Source organism: Aythya ferina (genome assembly GCF_964211825.1).
Source record: "Aythya ferina genome assembly, chromosome: 1".
Classification (NCBI taxonomy): Eukaryota; Metazoa; Chordata; class Aves; order Anseriformes; family Anatidae; genus Aythya; species Aythya ferina.
The window spans coordinates 7,062,107-7,087,755 of record NC_140296.1 but is presented as its reverse complement, the minus strand read 5'-3'; the positions used below and the strand labels follow the sequence as shown (position 1 = coordinate 7,087,755).

The window sequence follows — 25,649 nt, the reverse complement described above, 5'->3', positions numbered from 1 at the left end:
CTCTAGGACACCAATTTAAATAGCAATTTAAAGGGAAACAAAACAAAACAAAACAAACAAACAAACAAAAACTTGAGGCAAATGAAAAAAAAAAAAGAAGTTCATCCGAGTGGTAAAAGTATTTCTCAGTTCAAGAGTTGGATACCTGAGCCACAGAATACAACCATGGGAGCCAGAGGACAGAAATCAGAAAGAAAATAGGCATGGAGCAAGCAAGGCTTTTCTGAAATGTACCAGATAGAGAAAATTCAGAAATGCCTACAAAATGTGGGAGCAAGCACAAGTAGCCTGGGAGGAACAAAGGAATTGTCTGAGCAGCCTGTGATCAGGTTAGAAAAGCTAAAGCCCAGATATAATTAAATCTGGCCAGGGACAGATTCTTTGTCAGCAAAATGAGCAGTGGGACCAAGTGCACCTTGGCAGGTTTGCTGATGACACCAAGCTGTGTGGTGTGTGCTGGAAATTAAGGGATGGCATCCAGAGGGATCTGGGAAGGCCTGATAGGTGGGCCTGTGCGAACCTCATGAGATTCAACAGGGTCAAGTGCAAGGTCTTGCATCTGGGCCACGGCAATCCCAAGCACAAATACAGGCAGGGAATAGATTGAGAGCAGCCCTGAGGAGAAGGACCTGGGGGTGGTGGTTGATGAGAAGCTCAACATGAGCTGTTAGTGTGTGCTTGCAGCACAGAAAGCCAACCATATGCTAGGCTGCTTCAAAAGCAGAGAGGCCAGCAGTGTGAAAAAGGGGATTCTCCCTAAGGTCTCTTCCAATCCAAACCATTTTATGATTCTATGAAATGCAAACAGCACCTGAAGTAAAAAATAAATCAGGAAAGCTGTTTCTATAAACAGAAGGAATGTTATAAGACATACTGATATTACAGGAAAATGACGAGGAAAAGATAATATAGTAATTGAGAAGGAAATTAAAGATACTTACAAGTCCAATCAAAAAGATATTTGAGTGGTGGGGAAAATCAGTATGAAATATTGCCAAAGAGATATAAAAAGACTGCCTTTTTTTTTTATTTCCTAAATAGCATAATCAAGACAACGAAGTTTAAACTCAAGCAAGAATTATCGTATTTGGAAGTTTTCCTAGATTCATATTGGAAATAAAGGCACTGAGAAGTAGCTGGAGTGAAAAGCTTAGAATCCCCCAAAAGACTACAAGTGTTCTAAAAAATAACTTCATTCACAAGAGCATAAGCCAATAACAGAATTAGATCTCTGGAGGCATAATGTCTTAATTCATATTTTTCTTTAAAGGGAAATTGTTCCTTTCTTCTATTATTCAGAGTAAGAAGACTGGATTCACTCAATGAATGAGACAACGAGGTGATCTTTGCTTTGTCAGTGGTAATATTTGCTTTAGTGTAATATTCTACATCTGATTCAGAAAGTGGATTTTCCTGAGCAAATACTGAGTGAGCACCAGCAGCAAATCCAGAAAGTACCTGCAGTCTGCCCACTGTAAATCTAGAACTGCTGATGGCCTTTTTTAAAACTCACCATGATTTAAAGAGCTGTGAAAAGTAAATGGTTTTCCAATACTGAAACCCAATCTTTAGTACTAAGGATGAAAATCTGCTTGTACTAACTAACATATAATCCCAAGGACTCCTAAATTAGTTACATAACTGCTGAAGTCTGTATAGAAAACAATGGGCCAGCTTCAGATGACTGTGTGTTACTCCCTCTGAAATTAGCTTGCTTAGATTATAAGACTGTAAGTGGGTATGGACTCAGTGTCCTGAAACACTAAAACAGATCTACTCTTTGCCGAGAAATACAAGAGTTTGTGCTTCACGGAAAACAGATCTACTCTTCGAGTAGAGACTGAACTGACAGGCTTCAGGCATCATGTGCATGCAGTGTGCAATTGACACCAAATGGTAGTGAATCATCTTTTTTTTTTTTTTTCTTTTCATCTTTCTATCCTCCCTTTTGAACTGATTTGGGTAAAAAAAATAAATAAATGAAGTGACCTAAGGCAATGAAGTGTTATGAAGATGATGCAATTGTGTAGGAGCAACCAGATAATTAGAGTATCATGAGAATGAATTAAATGGGGAGCTTATAGCTATGGTACCATCCAAAAACTGATTCTAGAAAATCTACCTTTGAATGCTAGATACAGCATTGCAAGCCCAGAGTCAACAACAGTGTCAACCTGGCTCAGAGCCTAGTGCTGCATCAGAAGGGATGTAGTCACCATACCCCCAGAGCTGCTTCTGTACCAATTCACTTTTCAACTCAGACTATTATCTTACTCTTATGTGCTTCCTTTCTGCTAGTCAGCCAGTACAACTGACAGATTAGGTACTATCTGTTCACACTTCTCTGCCTTTGAGTCTAATGGGGTAATGTCTGTCCTTCATTATCTGGCATAGCCACAATGCCACACCTACCTGAGCAAAGAATTATAGCATCATAGAATGGTTTAGGTTGGAAGAGACCTTAAAGCCCACCCAGATCCAACCCCCTGACATGGTCACAGACACCTCTCACCAGACCAGGTTGCTCAAAGGCCCCGTCCAAACTGGCCTTGAACACAGCCAGGGATGGGGCATCCACACCTTCTCTGGGCAATCTGTGCCAGTGCCTCACCACCCTCTGAGTGAAGAATTTCTTCCTAATATGTATGCACGAGGAGTGATCTGAAATAACAGAGGGTCTGCTCTACATACAGAGATCTACTCTATACACATCTGAAGGGGGTTACTTTGGATTACACCTAGTCTGGCTCTTTAGATAGAATGCTTATTAGCAGCTGCAAACACATGCACATTTAGAATGCTTCTGGAGAGCATCTTCATAAAAAAATATCCGATTTGTTTCCTCAAAGACCATCCCACAAGACAGAAAAAATCATTTTAAAAAAGCCCTTCTGATCTGAACCATAGATGCACCTTAAACTCAAATAATATTTTCTGATTACATTAACGCAAAAATGATCTTGCATCCACATATGATCTAAAAGAACAGATATCGGTAGCTGATCCTGTAAGGCACAGATTGACAGTTCTAAGTCACAATCCCATCATTACCCTGTGAAACTACCAAGTGGTAACATGATTTTTTCATAATTGGATGGAAGCCTGAATTTCTGAAAAGGAAAGTGGCTTCTGTCTTTTTCCTTTTGTTTTCAGCAATAAAACAGAATCAAGTTAAATCTCTTGGTATGTGAGTCACATCACTTTTTCCTTTCAAATATAAATAGTCCTACAAAAGTATGATCTCTCTGACTGCATAGGCTTAGAAATAGATTAATGAATAATGCCTAAACATGTAAGGGTTTTTTAGAATAGGAGACAAATTTTTGAGTACTTAATAAAATACTTATGAGATAAATATTATCTTAAATCTTCTTCTAAATCATAGAATCATAGAATCATAGAATCATAGAATATCCTGAGTTGGAAGGGACCCTTAAGGATCATCAAGTCCAACTCTTGACACCGCACAGGTCTACCCAAAAGTTCAGACCATGTGCCTAAGTGCACAGTCCAATCTCTTCTTAAATTCAGACAGGCTCGGTGCAGTGACCACTTCCCTGGGGAGCCTGTTCCAGTGTGCAACCACCCTCTCTGTGAAGAACCCCCTCCTGACGTCCAGCCTAAATTTCCCCTGCCTCAGCTTAACCCCGTTCCCGCGGGTCCTGTCACTGGTGTTAATGGAGAAAAGGTCTCCTGCCTCTCGACACCCCCTTACGAGGAAGTTGTAGACTGTGATGAGGTCTCCCCTCAGCCTCCTCTTCTCCAGGCTGAACAGGCCCAGTGACCTCAGCCGTTCCTCGTACGTCTTCCCCTCCAGGCCTTTCACCATCTTCGTAGCCCTCCTCTGGACACTTTCCAACAGTTTCATGTCCTTTTTATACTGTGGTGCCCAGAACTGCACACAGTACTCGAGGTGAGGCCGCACCAGCGCAGAGTAGAGCGGGACAATCACCTCCCTTGACCTACTAGAGATGCCGTGCTTGATGCACCCCAGGACACGATTGGCCCTCCTGGCTGCCAGGGCACATTGCTGGCTCATATTCAACTTGCTGTCTACCACGACCCCCAGATCCCTCTCTTCTAGGCTGCTCTCCAGCGTCTCATCGCCCAGTCTGTACGTGCAGCCAGGGTTTCCCCGTCCCAGGTGCAGGACCCGGCACTTGCTCTTATTGAACTTCATGCGGTTGGTGATTGCCCAGCTCTCCAACCTGTCCAGATCCCTCTGTAAGGCCTTTATGCCCTCATTTGAGTCCACAACTCCTCCAAGTTTGGTGTCATCAGCAAACTTGCTCAAAATACCCTCTATTCCTACATCCAGATCGTTTATAAAAATATTGAAAAGTACCGGCCCTAAAATGGAGCCTTGAGGGACCCCACTGGTGACCGCCCGCCAGCCTGACGCAGCCCCATTTACCATAACCCTTTGGGCCCTGCCTGTTAGCCAATTGCTCACCCATCGTATGATGTTTTTATTTAGCTGTATGGTGGACATTTTGTCCAGTAGGATCCTATGGGAAACCGTGTCAAAAGCCTTGCTGAAGTCCAAAAAAATCACATCAGCTGGTTTCCCTTGGTCCACCATACGGGTGATCTTATCATAAAAGGAAATCAGGTTAGTTAGGCAGGACCTACCCTTCACAAACCCATGCTGGCTGGGACCAATGACTGCTTTGTCCCCCAGGTGCGCCTCAATAAATCTTGATATTTTTAAAGCTTTCCCTGAAAGAATATCTTGCTTCTAACTATTAGCCTTGTTTTGTACAAGGAAATACAGTTTTACACTGATTTCTTTTATCTATTCTGTAGCCAAGCACTTCCAAAGTGAGATGATTGTTTCAGATTAAAAAAAGGTAGTTATCATCTGAGAGGTAACAACTTCTTAAATTGTTTTGCAGTTCTTCATTATCAGCTCATTATCAATGAGCTGGAGGATGTGAGGAGTGCACTCCTGCCAAGTTTGTAGAAGACTTCACCTAGGGGGCTGGTCCATATACTTGAGCACAGGGCTGCCATCCTGAAAAGGCTGGTGGAAGGGTCAAACAGGAACTTCGTGGTATTCAATAGAGATAAAGAGTAAGTCCTGCCCCTGGCACTCCCTAGCCCCTTTCAACAGCTATGTGGAACAGCCCTTGTGTCTCCTGGTGGACATCAAGCTGGGCATGAGCCATCTGTGTGTCCTGGCAGCAAAGAAGGCCACAGCATGTGGGCTGAATGCGCACAAGCAGAACCAGGAGATGCAGGGAAGGGATTATTCCTCAGCACTTGACACTCATTAGACTGCAGCTAAACACTGCATTCAGATTTGCCCCCTCACCACACCCACGCCGTCATACATTGAAGATCAATAAACCAGAGCAAGTTCAGGGGAGGGTTACCAGAATAGCTGGGGCAGCCCAACCTGCGCCCTGTGCGGAGACGCTGGGAGAGCTCAACTTGTTCAGCCTGGTGAAGGGACAGCTCTGAGGACAACTAACAGAAGCCTCCACTGGTCATCAGGACAGAGCTAAACTTAGTCGAGTGGCATGTGGCAATGGGAGAGATGACAGGCATTAGCAGAAACAAGAGAAGGTCAGAGGGAACAGGCTGTGCAAGCTCCATCCTAGAATGTTTTCGAGAATCAACTGGATATATTCATGAACGACCTTGTATGCCCCCATAGCTGACCCTACTTGAGCAGGAGGTTGTACTAGAACCCTCCCAATGTTCCTTCAATATGAATTATCATCATAGCCTGTGATGCTCTGTACATGATACCCCTTTGCTCCTGCCCAGTACAAAGAGAAGCGGCCCAGCTGAGATGCTCATTGCAGCCACATTCCCACTGCAAGAATTACTGTCAGCAAATCAGGCACTACTATAGGTATGACCACCAGATTACAGTAAGGTAGAAGTCTCCTATTAGTTGTCAGTCTTCAGGGCACTGCTCTGGTCTGTTCATTTCACATGCACCTACCAAAACCACTGAGTTGAGTTTTTGGCTGGAGCACTCTTATGTTTCCTACAGTAATTTTACTATTGGGTAACTAAGAGTTATCCTACATTGGAGAATTTCCATGTGGAAGTACTTAGGATAATAAGCCACACGAGCAGGCTCAGTGCCACAGTAACATAACTGCACAGATATGCCCTTGTACAGATTTCACAATAATCACAATGCTCAATATTTACATAATACATCTTGTGAATGCTTAACACACTATTAGCAATCTGCATTTAATAACTGTAGGGACATCAAACTGTGAAATGCTCAGATGGCACCTCATTGTTTTACATTTCAATATTAGTTTTGATTTTGCAGCATCTCTTTTATTACATCTTAAATTTTAATGCATTTGATTTGCATGTTCTTTGGGATCTGAAAGCATTTTACCCAAACTTATCAGAACATAGACACACAAAAAGAAACAACCACCACAGCAGCTGGTGAGAATTCCAGAAGGATGACAAATTCTAGTAAATATTACAGAGAAATGTTGGAAAATAAAAAGATCAAGAAAGCAAGCACTACTGAGAAGAAAAACAATGAGGAAGAGTTCAAATATATAATAAATAAGGACTCAGTGAAGCAGCAGTAGGACCATGCAGGTGACAAGGGTAATATTGCGTCGATAAAAGTGGTAACACTGCCAAAAGAAAGCAATGAATTCTTTCACTCACTTATCACAAAGGAACATGAAGTAAATGCCATGAACTGACATATACTACAGAGGGCAGAAGAGAAAAAATACTGAAGGTATTCAAGAAAACCCACAAGGTATAAAGAAGTCAGGGTGTCTTGTCAGAGAGAACCACAAAACATATCTTTTCATCTCCATGAATTTTAGAAATAGGTTTTGGTCTTGCAACTTTATCTCCAAAATGTAGTAGTTAAGAGCAAATTGATACTATGACTTTTACGCAACAGTGAAAAGCTTGTTCTGGAAGTACGGGACTATGCATGTTATGGAGAGCGATATTATGATTGACTTTTTTCCTCATTTTACATGCAGTGATAAGAGGAGATGATGGTAAGTGCATGGTGCAGAACAAAAGAAAAGCAGTATGAAGATGTGACATCAAACATACTAAGAATGACTTCTGGTCATTTTCAGAGGTCAGATTCAGGAATAAAAACTTGTCCCAGTGGATAAACCTGTATTTACCTGTATCTGACTGCAGTGAATCATAGGTTAAGGACCGAGAAGAGATACTTAATAGGCAAATCCTACCAAAAATAAATAAATAAATAAATTCTACATTCTGATGTAGAAAATTGTTTTTCTACTGAAATTCATTGTAATTAAGTGACACTGGAGGCAAGGAATGCAGTGTGCCTGTGTTTTGCAGATATTATGTATTTCTTCAAGTGAATTGGAAGAAGTTAAGAGTAAGGTAACAAAAATTTGCAAATCACACAAAAACCGAGAAGGAATTATCACCACAGCAAGAAACAACAGCCGAATACAAGTAGATTTTCTATACGGTGCTAAAGAACAAAATAAGGAGCAACTTTGGCAAATATAAGAACACATTTCTATGGAAAAATGAACAAAAATGTCATTAAAGAGCAGGGACTTGAATTTCACTGTGCTGAAAGCCTGAAAAGAGGAAATGTCAGAGAAATGTTAAGTTCTAGTTTCATTTTGCTTTGATTTGCTAACATTATTTGATCTTTAAGTTGTTTTATCTGTCTACTAGGTTTAATTAAAAAAAGCTAAAGTCACCAACACAGCAACCAAGTGCCTTTTATGTTGTGTTTAAAACCCTGAAAATGAATGGCCATCTTCACATGTGACTGGAACACAGTGTTCCCAGCCAAATACAGAAAACTTCAGATATATTTTTACAGGCAGAAAAAAAGGTCACAGCAATTTTTCACTGCTTAGATATCATGTCACAAAGCAGAGCTACTGCAGTACACTTTTTTCATGGCAATGACTGAAAATATATTTCTCTGCTTGCTGAAATCTATGCAAATGCATTGACATGAATACAACTTGACATAGATTAACTTCTGCTGATTCATCAGGGTCCCTTACAAAGAATTAAAGAAACTCTGTGAGTGGGAAATAATTATCTAGAGGGAACAATATACTAGCACTGCAAATATCAGGAAAAATTTCCCAAAGTGAGATCTATCAGAGAATTAAGAACACTTCCTCAAGGATAAAAGATAGAAAATGTATCTTTAATAACATCTAAATGGAGCATCTACGTGAAGCATTCATGCATATAGTAAAATATAGGTAATAGTCCACTGACAGTGGCTACACTTGAGAGTTTTGTGGCATATTTTACATCTTATCACTTTCTTGAAATGGTCAGTAGAATCAGTTGTGCTGTAATAAAGTTTGTGTAACACCTTTCTTTAGAACTTTTACGGTACATTTTGACCTATGTGCACAATACATTTATTCTCTTCTTAGTTAAATGACTGTAACAGCAATACAACACATTGCCTTTTCTTCACAAAATATTGGTTTCCCAGTATATATTTTTTAACAGTAGTCCCAGAAATACATATAAATAATGAGAAAAAAATGAAGATGTCAAAAATCTAATATAATTATTAGAGAAGTTGTAATGGTTACATTCATTAAAATGTACAGTAAATAAAATTCCCTACATGAAGCAACTTTCAGTCATACAAAATCCAATTTACATTTGTCATACTTACCATAAGAAGTCTATCTCCAACCTGCAACCTCCCATCTTTTTGTGCAGCTCCTCCATCAATAATCTTGGTGACATAAATACTGTTGTCCCCAGGGATGTGTTGGTTTCCCACTCCTCCTGCAATACTGAAACCCAGACCTGGAGAAGATATGAAAAACAAACCATTATCAGTACAAGAATAACACTAAGTAAGAGTGTAATTGTATAATTACAACATTTTTTAAAGAAATGCAAACAACATAACAGGTATTTGAGGGGTCATATGCTTTCATTTTTCCTTGGAAGTTGAGGGACAGAAATAAATCAATGAAATTCCTTTCCACATACAATAAGAGAAAGGTAAATATAAAAAGAATCAAACCAATGATGATTTTATACTAATGTCTTGTCCACACCAGGGGACAGTGCAACCTACATAAACAAGATATGGCATAACTTCTTCATGGTGGAAATTTCTGCTGACTAGTAATGAAACTCTGAAGCTTGGACTTCATTTTAATAAATATTGGTATAAAATAAATCACAGTCTACCACAAAAGAAATTAAAGGTATTCTTATTGTCTACAGAATTTGAAAAATACTGTGAGAGGTGTACTACAGATTTTGTAAGTTTCTGTAGTACCACATTAAAAGATGTGAGAAAATGAAAGATAAATGGTGTATTTTGATTTAATTCTGCTTTGCATATTTTTTCCATGACACAAATATCTTTGGCTATTCACATATAAAATAGGAAATTGATAGTTCACATATAACTTTCTCTCAGTTTCTCGCTTTTCCTATCGTCTGACACAGTACATAAATAGACAGATCATTGCTCTCACTTGTAATAACATTTTTATCTCTCAATCAGAGAAAAGACAGAAACTACTGCGCTCCATTTCCATTAAAATCTACTTCATAAGGTATATTTTTTATAGATTATATATCTAATGGGAACTTTCATTTGAACAAATAAGCTGTTACTGACAATAACCTGCTTAGATTATTGCTTGAACCAGGCATTTCTCTTTTAGCTGAATAGAAAAAATAGTTGTATCTACATAGAGAATAATAACTAGTTTTGTCTTTGATCATGGTGTTCAGTCATTCTTAAAGCAAACATATTAGTAATAGCTTCAGCGTGAGCAGTGAAAATGCAGTAGAAAAATGAACTGCCTGGAACTTGGCATTTTATTGCAAACTCACCAGCATGACTGCCTGTGCACTTAGACTTAAGTGATGGTTTATTTAATACACACAGACTTCTTTAGCAGCTATATGAGTACAGAGATAAGCTTTTTGAGTGAATTAAATCTCAAAAAAAAAAAAAAAAAGTGATTTTTTTCTCACACTATTTTAATTTGATCATTATTTTTAGCTTAAAAAAATGTGAGGTCAGATAACATAGTGAGCTACTTCATGGATACTGTGAAAACAGTAAATTACAAAAAGAAACCTCTGAAATTATATCTCAAATTGAAATACTAAATTAAGATGACTGTTATCAGTATACATTAAGTTAATTCAGAAGTATCAGATAATTAAAATGAAGCTTTATTTAATTTCCAGCTAAAGCTGATGATCACTGTTACTATTTATGTTCTACTGCCAGGACAACTACAAGAATAAAAAGATTACATAAGGGTATTCTAAGAAAATACCCAGAATTAAAATTTTCTTTAAAACATTAGATGTGGACTAGGAACAATGACTGAATGTTCCCTGGTGACATAATTATCACCCTTTTGGGAAAACAAACAAACAAACAAACAAACAAACAAAAAAACACTGCATGTTTCTATCAGTAAAATGAAGCTCCGACAGTATTCCAGAATGATGATGACAGGCACAGGAAATGAGTGGGCAGCTCACTGCAGCTGGAGAGCTTTCTTCAGCTCCACTGCTCACCTACAGCATCACTGTGGGAAGATTAGGTTATCATATGCTTCAATCCTCTTCTCTCTCCTTTATTAAAAGTGCACACTTGTAAAGGGCAAGGTCATTTCTGTCTGTACAGATGTACCGTATTTTGTGCAAAAGGGTTTCTTGTCCTGCTGCAGTATAAGCAAAGACCATTGCTTCTACTTGAAGCAGTGCTGAGAGGGGTGGTGGGGTGGTGGTGTTTTTTTGTGTGTTTTTTTTTTTTTTTTTTTTTTTTTCATGGTTATATCACAATTGACATGTAAAATCACAAAACAAACAAACAAACAAACAAACAACCTTGTAACACGCTACCCCATTACAAATGTTTACGGTGATGAAAAGAGTAACTTTTTGTGCTTTTTTAATGGACATAAAATGTGACAGCATGGAGCTATATTGTGTTGGTAAGCAGGGTCTGCCTTTAGAATCCATATAATCAGCCTCAAGTATGAAAAGGTGTAAAAGAACTGAACAAGGCAAGACAAAATACTGCAGGGGTGAGGGTGGGTGGGAGAGCCAAATGAGGAAGAGAGAGTTTCCATGGCTTTTCTATCTGTAATGATCTGGATCCATCTGGATCCAACACTTGTATGTGTTAAAAGATCACTTCTTGGGAAAAATGTGGAATGGAACCATGGCAACATTTAATTTTACTGAAATTATTTTTGCTAATTGCCAGAAACACTAGGAAAATATATTACAATAAATCTTTTGGGTAGGATTTATCTGGCTAAATGACATCAGACTACTATGCTAACCATTTATGATAGCTTTATAATCAATGAAAATTCATTAAAGACTTTTAGAGGGTGATTCATCTCATCTCAAACAGACATCTGAAAGAGACAAGATGAATCATGCTCTTGGTTTCTGAAAGGCTGGGGGCTGGATGTGGGAACAGGTGGGTGGGATGATCAGTGCGACACAACCCGTTACATTCTCAGCTCCAATTATACTGAAGGTTTCTGCTTTGTTTTCAGACCTGAAAAAGGTTTGAGCATCTATGGTTTGGATCTCTCTTTTAACTGGCTACATTGGGTCAGTATTTCCAATTTTTACTTGTCTTTGAAATGGAGAATCATTCAAATGTATGGTAACAAAGGGAGCAAGATGCGTTTTCTAAACTCAGTTGTTTGAATTGCTCTGTTAAGTTCAAAAATCAAAATAGAACGTTTAAATGTAGAACCTTTTTCTTATTGACTTCTTGACTTTGGTCAGGAAGACTTTGCCATCAGAATACAGAAGGATGGGAGACATTTTCAGAATTGCCCTTCATCTTACTTTCTGTTTTCCTTATTTACTCTCTGCTTCACAGCAACACATCTGCTTGGACAGAGAGCCCAATTTCCTCATAACAGGAATTAGATGGAGAAAAAGAGAAAACTACTCCAAGAGGAGAAAGGGAAGAGAATGGCTTTAATAGTGGTGTACGCATGTCCATGTCACACGGCTTCATTTAAAGCCACTGTAGGCACATACAAAATTGTATAAAATAGGCAAAATGAATCAAACTTTATTTCCTTCCATTTACAGCGGGTAGGTGTTTGCAAAATTCATCCACCTTTACCACAAGTGCAGGAGATAGTTTTTTTTTGTTTGTTTGTTTGTTTTTGATTAGTCCAACAACAGGTGCTTTTATATGATAATAACAAAATCAATGTGTAAGACGCAGGGGATATGTCCACACTGTGAACATATCATTTTCCAGAGTAACCAAACAGACAGGGAACCTAAAAGACCAATGACTGCTAGATAATGTCAGCTTTGTAAAAAGAAGTGAAGTTAAATGAAACTCACTATTAATACAAATGGGATTTTGTGCTTGCTACTATCCTACACAGAGAAACAGGTTTATTTTAAGCTAGCAAACAGAAAGAGGATTTTAGAGGGCAAATCCAACATGAGTTCCACAGTCCTATCTGAGAAGCTCAAAATAATGGGGCAGCCAAAGACAGTCAAATTTAGGTCATAAACTGAGACGTTTGTGATTTGCAAATATTTAACCAAAATAGTGTGCTCTAGAGACATAAAATGTGTAATTCTTTATTGCAGAATTCCTGGTTTTACCACAGCATCCCTTATCACCAAGAGACAGACATCCTCAACACAGAATACCTTGAAGCCACAAAAAGCACAGGACTTCTAATAGAAATATTAGGTTACAATTTAATTAAATATGGACAGAAATGTGCATGTAAGCACAAGAAGAAATAATAAGGGTTAGAAAAATGTTGTGTATTGACAATGCAGAGCATTCCTTGAAATAAAACTGAAAATGAGTCATTTCTGTCAAACCTGGTAGGTCTGGGCTCTATTAAGACTGCAACACAGATATCTTGTCAGCAGAAGACCCTGTACCATAACATCAGGATGCTGACAGCAAGATTACAGCATGTTCCATATGCCATTCCCTTGCCTGCAAGCCCAATGGGAAAGCAAATAATTGCAATAAATATATGTATTTGCTAAATGAAAACAAAACAAAAACAAACAAACAAACAAAAAACAGGCAATGAACAGCCACTGTGCTTATAGCTTATGGAGGCTGAAGAAAGCAATATTCTGAAGTAAAGGACCACCCCATAACAATGGTGGTCTCTTAGACAGTACAAAACATCTGTACTAAAATTAGTTGATGGTCAACAATCAAGAAAATGACAAGGGATGTGGTAAGGTTTCCATGTCCTGTGTCCTTTGTGTCACACAACAGTGAGCTAGGCCTCCTCAGCACAAGCATCCAAGGGCTTTTGATGTGAGTAAAAAGAAAAGTGAATGAAATAGATAAGAGAATGAGCAGAAGTAAAGTATAAGTAAGTAACTTATGTACAGATTTAATGAATACTCCCCTCTCTTCCTGTATGATGTCTCATTGTGTTTTGCTACAACCATTTCCTACAGGTGAGAACCGATCTGCTCCAGAACAGTATCTGAACTCAGATTTTGAGAAACTGTTCTAGGCAGCAAAACAAGCTAACACAAACACAAAATACCCATGCAACACCCTGCACACTGAGGACCTTCCATGACAACACCTGGCTGTGGGGTGGGACACCCCACATGGACCATGCTCCTGTGAGCAACCGGAAAAGGCAAATGGAGGCAGCTCTCATCTTTCCACAAACCAGACGCTTTTACAGCACCTGGTTACAAAAATTAGAGCTCAGTATTGAAATTACTTATTACTTGAAATTACTTTAAGCTTCCAGAGCCAACGTTTAGATGTCTCTCTTTTTTTTTTTTTTTCCTCTGAAAAAGGGAAGAACAGGATCATACTTATGAACCTACTCATGACTTCATCAAACCTGGAGCAATGAAGTCCCTACACAGGCCTCTAATTAATCAAATTCCACTTAGAGGGAGGAAAGGAACATGGATAATATAAAATGCTTTCACTGTTATCAGCTGATCGACTTGTTTTGACAGGCCCACAGTTATATCTAGCGCTATATGAATAAACAAACTAAAGCAAGGTTAGTTATAAACAGAGGAGCAGCAGGGAATATCCCCCTCCCCCCTTCCCTTTTGCTCAAACCTGTAGTTGCCAGTTTTAGGTTTTCTGGAGGAGAGATAGATATAGTACCTTATAAATGTGGAATTTTAATATCCTTGTTATAGCTGTGACTTATGATTAATGTTCATTATTGACATCAGTTTCATTTATTATTTGGTATGCACAAAAATGAAATATAGTACAAAACAAAAATTAAAATATTACACAATAATTAAACAATGATACAAGGAGGAACTTCCTCTACAGAGCTTTCCTTCCTTCCTTCCTTCCTTCCTTCCTTCCTTCCTTCCTTCCTTCCTTCCTTCCTTCCTTCCTTCTTTCTTTTTTTTCTTCTTCTTCTTCTTCTTCTTCTTCTTCTTCTTCTTCTTCTTCTTCTTCTTCTTCTTCTTCTTCTTTTTCTTCTTCTTTTTCTTTTTCTTTTTCTTTTTCTTTTTCTTTTTCTTTTTCTTTTTCTTTTTCTTTTTCTTTTTCTTTTTCTTTTTCTTTTTCTTTTTCTTTTTCTTTTTCTTCTTTTATCCCTCTCTGTCTATCTATCTGTCTGTTTTTATTTTTCATCCCATGGATCAATTCCTGAGAAACTATTAATCCTAGAAATAATGTCTTTTTTTTTTTTTTTTTTTTTTTTTTTTTTTCTTTTGTCCATGCTGCAGGGGTAGATTCAAATATCAATTCATTTGAGTGAATTCTTATAACAATTCCTATTCCTGACTCATGTCAAAGCTTATACCAGAAGAAGTTATATGAGTAAAAATTGACTACGTTTTGTTCTGAGGATGAAAAAATCAGTCCAAAGTACAGTATGATTCATAAAACTTTAACTAATATTCATAACAAGCTTAAAAGCTGCCTGCTTTCATTGCCATCTTTAGTTCCCATTTCAGACCTGTTCCCAAATCACTTCAGAGGGCTTTTCTTGAGTAAAAATGTGGTAATAGCCTTGACTGGAAGAAGGCCCAGCCCCCTACAAGGCCAATCATGACCTGATGTCCCTTTCTAAACTTTCTAAACAGCCTTGAGTTGAAAATTTCAAGTATCTTACTGATTGTTTTTGACTTTTTTTTTTTTTTTTCTTCAGAAATATCTAATATTTTCCCAGATGTCTGGTAGAATGTATGTTGAAAGATGACGTACAGTGCCACCAGGTAAGAAGAATATTCTTTGAAATCACCTTACACAAGGAGAAAATTATAGCTTATTTTACACTGTGTGTGTCCTTCATGCCTTCAGCTATTTATCCAGCAGTTGTCATGCTGCTCCTTTGTTCCTGCCCATAGCCATTTTTACTGTAATTATTTTTATTAATCCCTACATTCTGGCTGTCAGTGCATCACCTTTTCATACTACTGAACTGGCAGAGATGCCAGATTTCAGTACAGCCTGCACTGAGGATGCAAGTGGACAGCATACACAAGACTTCCATAAGCATGGCAAGCACACTTGAGACCATGACTGCACACTGTTTGACAGTTGTGATTATACAGCAGGCAAATAAAATCCCTTCCTTGCAAGTCAGCACTGTTTGCACAGCAGCACTGATGCCTCTCTCCAAGGGAATGGGCCCTTCAGTCACCTCAGGAGAGAGGGCTTGCAGCTTTTCTGCATAGAGGAAGATTTTGGTCAGAATTTTTAGTGGAAAATAAACAGAAAAAAATTGCCTCTTACTCTTTTTACCTGCACAAATTTTAAACACTGCAAATTCAAATTTTAAAATAAATCTTAATAAAAAGTTAATTTTCATTTTAACTATTCTTAATTTAATAAAATTAAAAATGTTAATTGAAATTTAAAACACTGCAGTGACACAATCTGGCTGCACAGCCCTGAGTAGGGACGTCTGCTCTCACTGCATGCTTGAGAGACGAGAGTCAGGAGAGAGTCAGGAGAATGATCCCACAGAGATTAAAATCTCTTCAATGCACAGGTGCATGCACACATTCATGCTGATGCTGCCCCAAATAGCTCTCTGAATGACTAAGGGCTTGGAGGGATAGCAGCCAGCTAACACTGAATGGAGGAGAGACTGTCTGTGGTAGTAGTGTGGTTGGTGACTTAAATGGCGGTGACGGCCAGATGATTTCAGTACTTTGGTTAAGACTACCTAAGCAGGTTTGAAACCTCCATTTCAATTTTTACACAGTGCTATCCATGCCATCAGGTTGCATATATAACTTTAAAATTCAGCTAGCACACCACTACCGACAGTTTCTTACAGCTGTTCCAGATCAGTGGGGTGCTGGAACACCTGGCAGGCTCCCTGTAATAACACTGATTTTTCTGAGCTCACTCTTGATCTAGGGGTGCAAGATACTACAGCTTTCCTCTGGGATTCATCTCAATCCTCTAAGACCCAGAAAAGTCAGAAATGCAGAAAAGTCCAGAATATATTAACAAGCCTTGCGGCTATTTCAGGGATTTTTTGCTGACATTGCTCTGGTCTCTATGCCTGTTCAGAAGCAATTTTAAACAATTACAACTCTTCTCCAACTGCTTTTTTATTCTTTTGGGCAGAAAAAACAAATAACAACAACAACAAAAACAAACAAACAAACAAAAACACACAAAAACATTGCAGTAGAAACCACTGGGTTGTAACAGTAAGAAAGGAATCTGTTCTCAGGACATGGGGTTACACTTCAGAAAGAAATGTTTACGTTGCCCACTTTGAGTAGATGATGGGGAGGAGAGATTATGATGCAAGTGTTAATATATGTGCAACACAGCGAGAGTAGGCTCAAAAACAATCGCTCAGTAGATACAGTAGGTAAAACATTGGTTTTACACTATCATAACAGTAAAGCTCATCTTTCTGTAATCGTTAATAAAACCTTAAAAATGTGTTTGTTAAATTATATTTCTGTTTGTACAAATTGAAAAACAAAACAACAAAAAAAAATGTCTAAAATACAAATGGAAACCATTCCTTCTTTTCCAATCAGTTTTACACTTAAATATCTTTCCCATTACGGACTTCTTGCCTGCATATACTCATCCCCAAAGATTCATTCCCTCCAGATGTAGCTGAAAAGAAGAAAACAGCAAGCTAGGAAAATACACTTGGAGGCTCATTAGAAATGGTATTTATTCTTAATTTCTACATTTATTCATATTAATTTATTCAAATTTGGAATAAATTTCCCAGAAAGCACAGACCAGCAATGGCCTCATTGCACAACAGGAATTCTCAAGAATATTTCAAAATTTATCTTGAAAAGAGAAGGCAGTATTCCTAATTATTCACAATAAGCAGGTTTTTAAAGCATTAACGAGGATTTTAGTTCACTAAAAATCGTATTAAATCACAGTCACAATTTTAGTAGCTTAAATGCAAGAGAGAGGAGATGATTTTGTTTTTGACATCTACTGGCACTCCAAGAATTAAAGCAACCAGCTCAGCTCTTTCAGAAAAAGGCACAATACACCAAGTCTAAACATTTAATGTTAAAAACAGTCAAATGATGCTTTTAAAATTTTGAAAATTACTGACAGATAGAGCTGAGATATGCCACTTAGTATTAACTGCTCACGATTTTACTTTTTGAAATGTCTTTTCACCTCTCTCATTTCCATGCAATGTTTGCATATGCCTACACTGGAGCTGCATATGTACACTGATTTCACGTTCACGCAGGAAGTTTCTGCACATTCTTGGTGCACCCACAAGTACAAACAGTCCTCATATCCAGAGTCACCAAAAATCAGAATTTTAGATTAGGACAGCCATCATCTGGCTCCCTGCTTCTGTGAAAGCATCATTTACATCTTGCAGGGAACAATGTTAAACACGGCATAAGTGACTGTGCTGTGTTGAATGTCATATGAATGGACTGTTAAAGACTATCCTTTCTCTTTTTCTCATTCTATTTGTTTCTGCATTAGCAGCATGTTTCTTGACAGGGGTTTGTGAGGAGGGGGTGCTTTACTCCATCCTCAACACTACCCTTTAATTCAGTGGAAAAATCAGCTGGAAAAACCTGATCAAAGATGAAGCAGTAAGCTGTCATAATTGGCAGCAGAAAACCAGGAGGGGGGTTGCAGCATGCATTTTTAAGATTGTAATATGCTGACCTAGAGCTGCACTACTGCCAAAAGAGGTAACTCTGCTCTCCTCCCTGCCCTTGGCCACATTTCCCCACTGCATGCCTTGTACCAGCCATGAAAATTTTCTAGCCAAATAGATTAGCAGCTGAAAATGGCACAAAACCACAGACAAACTGGTCTGAATCACAGACCAGGTGCATGTTCATCAACACCTACAGAGGCGGCAGCAGGGGCTGGCAGCAGAGGATGGTGTTGGACCCCAAGTCCTTTTTCCTGGTGGCACAGCTTTCCACAGGGCACATTAGGAAAGTTGTGACTGCTGCGGAGTGCAGGCAAATTGAACCTGGGGGATGTGCTAAGAAGGAAAGATGCAGGAACAGAAGATGGAGACAGGAGCACAGAAACAGCTGTTTATACCAGCAGAGCACAGAGAACATTTCAGTGAAAATATGCCATTAGAGCGTGAGGCCTACTGGGAGGAAAGGGAACAATAAAACTGCTCTCCTTAGCTTGAGAGAGAGAAAGAGAAGTTAGCAATCACAGATTTGTAATGCTCCTGAGAACTAAGACAGATCTGATATCATTATAAGTGAAGAAAACAGTGAAATAGTGATGCTTATTCAATATTTCTCCAGTTTTTGCTCTGGCAGATATACTGGTACATGAACCTTTCCTGACTAGAGAATGAAACATAAAGCCTTTAACTCATCCTTTCAAGAGAAGCACTGGGCTCAAGAAAGATGGGTTTAACCACCTTTGGTTGCCCTGATAGAATGGCATTCAGGGAGTATTCATGCATATATTTGAAAGCAGTGGGAAACCTTGTTTTTACCTTACACAAGTTTTTAAGATAATTAGACTCGTTACCATAATTATGTTTTTGAGTTGTATTTATTTTAACTGCACCCCCTGTTCAAAATGTTCTTTTCCCTCAAAATGTATCTCATAATCAGGTCTGTAAGGTTATCAATTTGAGGCAGAAGTATCTGGAAATGGGATCAGCATCGCTGGGCTGGATCTCACTGGTGTAAAACCTAGAGAAGTTCCTTTTCCCTAACCTTCTCGTCTCTTCACTTGACAATTTATATGAAATCTTGAAGTTTTTTTTTCACCTTCCAGTTCTGCTTGGCTATTAAATTTCACTTGACTCTATTTTTTTTTTTTTTTAAATTATTTATTTTTAAATACAAGTCAATTCCAGGACGTAACTTTTGGACCTAAAAAATAAAAATCATATCTCATGGATTCTCTGCAGGCAGTTACACAAACCTGGAATGCACTGACAAGATCCAAAAATCTGCTATTGCTTTAACAATACATATTCAGTTGGGATCAAACTGTGAAATAAAGTTCACTTTCTACGCACACAGAATACCAGTTGTTTCAACCAAATCTGTGCTGACAGTCAATCATAGTTTGGCTGTCATTAACAAATAGTACCTACATCATTTTCAGCTTAGTTTACTATGAATTACTGCAATTACTGACAGCAGCACAAATTATTTCACCTCCTAATAACACTAAATGAAAAGCACTTGATCCTGTAGGTGTGGAAACCAAGATATGTTTTAAAGTAGTAATGTTTTAAAGTAGTCATTATTATTATTATATTATTATTTTTTAATTATGGTACTATATAAAGCTGTGCTTTTCTCACCATTGTTTTCCGATCAAGATTCAGTCTTGAAACATGAAATAATTATTCTAATTCACACACACACAAAAGAAAATATTTGCTGTGTGTAATGTTATATATTAATATACAATAATAATAATATATCCGGGTCCAGCTAGGTCACTACTTTCTAAATTGGATGGTTGTTCTAGCCAAATATTTAGTAAGTTTTCACCAATTAAATGGAGAAAGAAGAAGCATTCTGTCAGGTTGGGATTTGTTTAACAACCATAAATGTCAGGGAGAGACTCATCAGTTTCTTTTGTTCATCCTCCATTCAAAGAGGGGAATTTAGCATTTATCTTCTTATTCCTGTTGCAAAGCTGAACAGAAATACTTTCTTGAAAAGCTCTCTGCCAATTATATTGAAGCTTGAAAATACAAAATGAAATCAAAGTTCATCTTGTATCCTCTTATCTATTTGCAATCAACCCATAAATAAGACATCATCCATTCAGTTCCATCCTCTTTAAAAATACAGACAGAAATCAAGACACAAATTCACATTTATTTTATTTTATTTTATTTTTTTTTAATGTAAGGCAATTTATAGAGCCCTGCTGTTAAAAATTTACAATTACATAGACGATACAGAAAAAAGAAAATACATGTTGCTTACTGAAATATACTAATAAGGTGAAGGCATGCTGAAAACAGATTCATAAGTCATTGGTCTTTGCTTTGACAATTCTTTTCTCTCTGAAACTATACCTTGGTCCCTTAGTTCTGTCTATCAATGATATTTTCTTGCAGCACACTTAAGAAAGTGAAACAAAAATGCTTTATTTGCCAGTGAGAAGCATCCTCTACCCTCATAGAGTAAAATCAGACGCTTGTGTCTCCTCAGAAATTATGTTAAATGTTTGCTGAGGGAGTTATACTCTTATACATTACTAGAAACTTAACATGAACCCATATTTGAAATCTGTATTCAGAAGTACAGATCTTTCAAGACAGGTCCCTGAGCACATACGATTTTCTAAAAGCTTGTGCTTAACAGTGTGGAGACTCAGACTATAACACTTCAATGTGATCGTTTCAGGCTGGGTTACACTACAGATTTTCTCTGAATAAGGGTTTTCCTGACACTTTTTATCAGAGAACTTCATTAGATACATTAAAACACAAGACCCTGCTATTAGTCCCCCTAGGGGTTCTATCACAGGGTGTTAACATGGTCTCTGCCTCAGCTATTTTAATTAATAATAGTGCCTGAATCTCCCTGCAATACCAGAGGTAGGGTGTCCAGGAATGGCATACACAGCTTCCCTAATGAAAAGTGAAACCCTGTGGAAAAGAATGAATGCACTGATGTGTTGATTTATTCCTAGACCATTTCTTGGCCACCCCTTGGAAATTTTAGGCAGTTCTTTGGATGAAAAGACTCATCCTAGTTACATCCACAGATGCATAACCCAGACCCTAAAAGATTGATTTTAGATGTAAAGAAATGCAGCTTTATTTACAGATGGAGAAAAGCATTTTATCTGCAGTCATGACTTAGCATTAAAAGCTTTAGTACAGTCCAAAGCAAAGGAGTCCTGGCCATCCTCCAAATACTGAAGCCTGCTGTGAGAACAGCCTTTGACAAAGAACCAGCCATATTCCTGACCAAGACGTTTGTAAGGAGCATGATCCTGACTTGAGCAACAGGAAAGTTGAAAAGCAGAGAAACCCTAGCCTGTTGTGAGTGAAAAAAATGCAGGCTGAGACTGCAGTTTACCTGTTGCAGTATTCATTAATAGTTTCACGTGTGAAGAGGTTTCTTTTCTAAATTTTTTTTATTTCTCCTAGCCACAAGTAAAGAAACAGGGAAATCAAAAACACTAAATTACAGTTGATAACTGGCACATGAATTGTGTGTGTTTTTTGCCTGGAAGACACCCTCTTTATTTCTGCAGGTACATACTTTAATAGCTCTGTGCCTACTGTTTATCTTCATACTGCAGTGAAAAGAGAAAATTTTGTTATGATCACAGAGTCTTGGGGTTGCAAGAGACTCAACAGATCATTTATTCTATCTCCTTGTCCCAAGGCAGAACCAAAGACAATAGCACCGTGTCTAACAAATGGCTGTTCAGCACACTTGGATATTTCTACTGCTAGGGACTTGGTGACCTGCCTGGTAATCTATCATATCACAATCCTCGTTTGTCCTAAAATGCAATCAGTCTTGCTTATCGTAATTTGTCTACTAAGCTTTGTTCCACACCCTCCCTAGGGGGCACACAGAGCAAATTCACTCTTCAAAGATGTGCTGTAAAGCAAGAAGATTGCTATCAGGGGCCCATAAGACCCTTCTAAGTCTTTGGTGTTTCACATAAATGACTTTAGATCACTCATTCTTTCCTTGTAGGACAGGCTTTCTAAATCTCTGATCATTTTTACTGCACTCCCCTGGAGTCCTTCCAGCTGGTCCACACCTTTCTTGAAGTGGAAAGCTCAAAGGCTGAGCTCTCCAGCTCAGTCTTTACCTGTGAAGGATGAAAGGATTTCTTATGTCTTATAAACTATACCTCAATTTATAAAACCCAGTATAGTGTTTGAATGTTTTATCGCAGCACGATGTGTAAAAGACAAGATGCTACAGCTAACAAAGTCTTACATCCTTTTCTATAGGATTTCTGTCTGGACAGCTTTCTGTTAAGCACTGTTTATTGCATTATTTGATTATTTCTGTTACACTTGTTTTTTCTTTCTTTCTTTTTTTTTTTTTTTTTTTTCTTTTCTTTCCTGACCACTTTCAGTGTTAAACCCTCTCAGCACATGGTGTCATCTGAGAAAAATGTGAAAGAGTTGCAAAAGAGGAGTATGACATCCTCTGGTAACATTACTCTTCAAACTTTTTCTAGGTGCTTGAGAAAAGATTTACTACTCTCTGGCATTCTGAGATTCTGAAAGCAAACTGATGGCTTTATATTCCCATCACTTTCCTTGTTCACTTCAGTGAAAATATGTTTTCTGTTTGCTCTTCCCAGTTTTTCCCTTTGCCTTCTCTACACAAGTGTTTAAAAACAACCCCTGTTTTGTCAGCCACATCTGAGTGGTCTGGGATCAAGATCTTCAGGGCCTGCAAAGTGTTAAAATATCTAACATATTTATGTGCTGTCTGGCCTGCTGCTTCTTCATTTGAAGTTGAGGTCTTTCCCCTCTGTCACTGGTTTTAATCATGATAGCAATCTTATCACAGATGACCTTTTTGTGAAAATTGATACCAGCAAAATAGCACGCACTTTTTATTATTTTCCCTCAAAAGCACCTGTCATCTCAGCATTCTCTCTCTAACTACAAAGTACATCTCTAAATTACAGTCATTTACACCACATTACAAAAAGGACGTGATTTGCTATTATAGAATTTATCAGTATTAATTTGAAATAACTTTCAGAAATTTTGGCTATAGCATTTGACAATTATTAGAATTTAGAAACAATGCACATCCTACCTACAGACTATTGGTAAGATTCACAACTACCCTACTACTTACACTGAGTTCATTTTTTGATTATAATACAGGAAACATAAACATGCCTATACTAAACTTTACTAAATTATTTACTGTAACTTTATGCTTCCTCATTTCAGTTTTCTCTATTGGAGCGGCTAATATGCAAATCTATTATTTTCATAAGACCTCCTAAAAACTGTTTTGCGTAACAAATAAAGCAAAGCAAAGAATAAAGAACAAAGAAAAAAAAAGTCTATTACATCCTCTTTGCAAATATATCTTTCCAAAGTAAAAACTTCAAGCATAGTCTGAAGATACTGTTCTTTTAGCTTACGCAACATATCTTCTATCATGTCCCAAAGACTCATTTTTGTCATAATGCCCTATTTTACATTCTCTTCAGCTGTAAGATCTTGCTTTACAACTGTTTCTTACTATCAAAGGAAACAATTGGACAAAATTGTTTCTAAAGAATCCATGAGCAAGCTTCTTATTTGTTCACAGAAATCACTACTGAAAATTCAGAAGCCAGCATCCCAGGTACTGAACCTGGGTTCATGCTCTTGGAATACTTTGGATATGTATTTCTCTTTCCACTGTAAGTTGCCTCCACATATATATTTTGCTATTGTAAGTTCTCAGTTGTGCATTTGTCTTAGAAAACAGAAACTAAAGGCTGAAGCATCAAGTAGTCTTCTTGCTTTTCTGACTGTCTTAAGTCAGACAAAAATGTTCTCTGGAAGAGGTCCGAGGATTTTTTTTTTTTTTTTTTTTTTTTGTTGTTCTTTCAGACACCAAATGTTTTGTATTAAGAAAAATATATCACCCTGTCATTGTCCCAAGTGGCAGAAAAGAACTTAAATGAGCCTCTGCAAAAAGAAGAAAAAGAAGTGATACTCTCATGAATTGTAAGGCTTTAACTGCTCACTTGAAAGAACAGTTGAAGAGCAGCTGTCTGTGTGCCAGTGATCACAAGCCTTTGGCAAAGCAAAACTGAACTTTGCTTCTGCAATAAGCCTGATCTCAGTGTATCTGCAATACAGAAACCTCTGCAAATCAGCTGCCTTTGTATATGTGACTGCTGCAACACATGCAGTACCAGAATTTTTGTGCACTGGAGTCCCAGAGTTTTTTGTCCCATACCTTAGGATGACACAGCTGGAAAGTAACTGCAGAGACCACTTTTTTCATAGCAAAATGCTAAGAATCTTCTTTCATCCAAACTACAAGAGAGACTGCTATTTCTAGGAATATTACTATGATATTTAAAGAAACAAAATGAACAAGTAAAGAAACCCTAACTGATTGAAGAACAGCAGTTTTCCCTATAGTATTTTAGCTTTAACTTACTATTTGCTCTTTTTTTTTTTTTTTTTTTTTTTTTTTTTTTTTGACAATTTGTCCAACACCTTTGGATTTTTCTTTTTTGTTTTTTACACATGTTTATAGCTGGTTGCTACTTTTTAGCTGTCACCTAGACAGCTAGATAGAAACCTAGATAGAAACCAAGTTGCATTATTTCTTCTGTTTTCATTATGGCTGACTATAATTATAGACAAGCTTCAAAATACTGAAAGCAAAATGAGGGTGACAGACCTGCAGAAAGGACTAGGATATAGTATGGGGAATAGACAGATGAATGACTATTTGCAATTAATCAGTTTGGCATCTGGCTTCTGACTAATCCAGCTACTCCCTTCAGAGATGCTTTAATATACTACCTTCCTTTTTTTTTTTTTCTTTCACCAGCTGGTGGAAACAAAATAATATCAAAAATCTTGAATATTTTTTAAAAATAAGCTGCAAGTTGATATTTTATTTACTGTATAAATCCAATCTGTAAAGCTTGACTCAGCTTTGTCACTCTACCACCATCAAAATCTCTGAGGCCTATCTCAGAAGACTTAAAATACTGTCTGCCTATGCTTAAATTCAAAAGAAAGGAAAGGAAAGGAAAGGAAAGGAAAGGAAAGGAAAGGAAAGGAAAGGAAAGGAAAGGAAAGGAAAGGAAAGGAAAGGAAAGGAAAGGAAAGGAAAGGAAAGGAAAGGAAAGGAAAGGAAAGGAAAGGAAAGGAAAGGAAAGGAAAGGAAAGGAAAGGAAAGGAAAGGAAAGGAAAGGAAAGGAAAGGAAAGGAAAGGAAAGGAAAGGAAAAGAAAAGAAAAGAAAAGAAAAGAAAAGAAAAGAAAAGAAAAGAAAAGAAAAGAAAAGAAAAGAAAAGAAAAGAAAAGAAAAGAAAAGAAAAGAAAAGAAAAGAAAAGAAAAGAAAAGAAAAGAAAAGAAAAGAAAAGAAAAGAAAAGAAAAGAAAAGAAAAGAAAAGAAAAGAAAAGAAAAGAAAAAAGAATAGATACAGCTCCCCAGGTCAAAAAAATTAATTCAATACAATTTATTCCTCTGAAGGTGCCTTTCATGGCAGTA

General features: G+C 37.6%; 1 protein-coding gene across 29 annotated transcripts in view; it reads right to left on the bottom strand.

Annotated features, from left to right (window-relative positions):
- The window catches only part of DLG2 (discs large MAGUK scaffold protein 2), a 1,046,667-nt gene that overhangs the window by 294,944 nt on the left and 726,074 nt on the right, over positions 1–25,649 (bottom strand). For all 29 annotated transcript variants that reach the window (XM_084519823.1, XM_084519802.1, XM_084519813.1 and 26 more), the window contains one exon: positions 8,657–8,793. In XM_084519823.1, the coding sequence (XP_084375949.1) occupies positions 8,657–8,793 (137 nt within the window). The remainder of the gene's footprint in view (positions 1–8,656; positions 8,794–25,649) is intronic.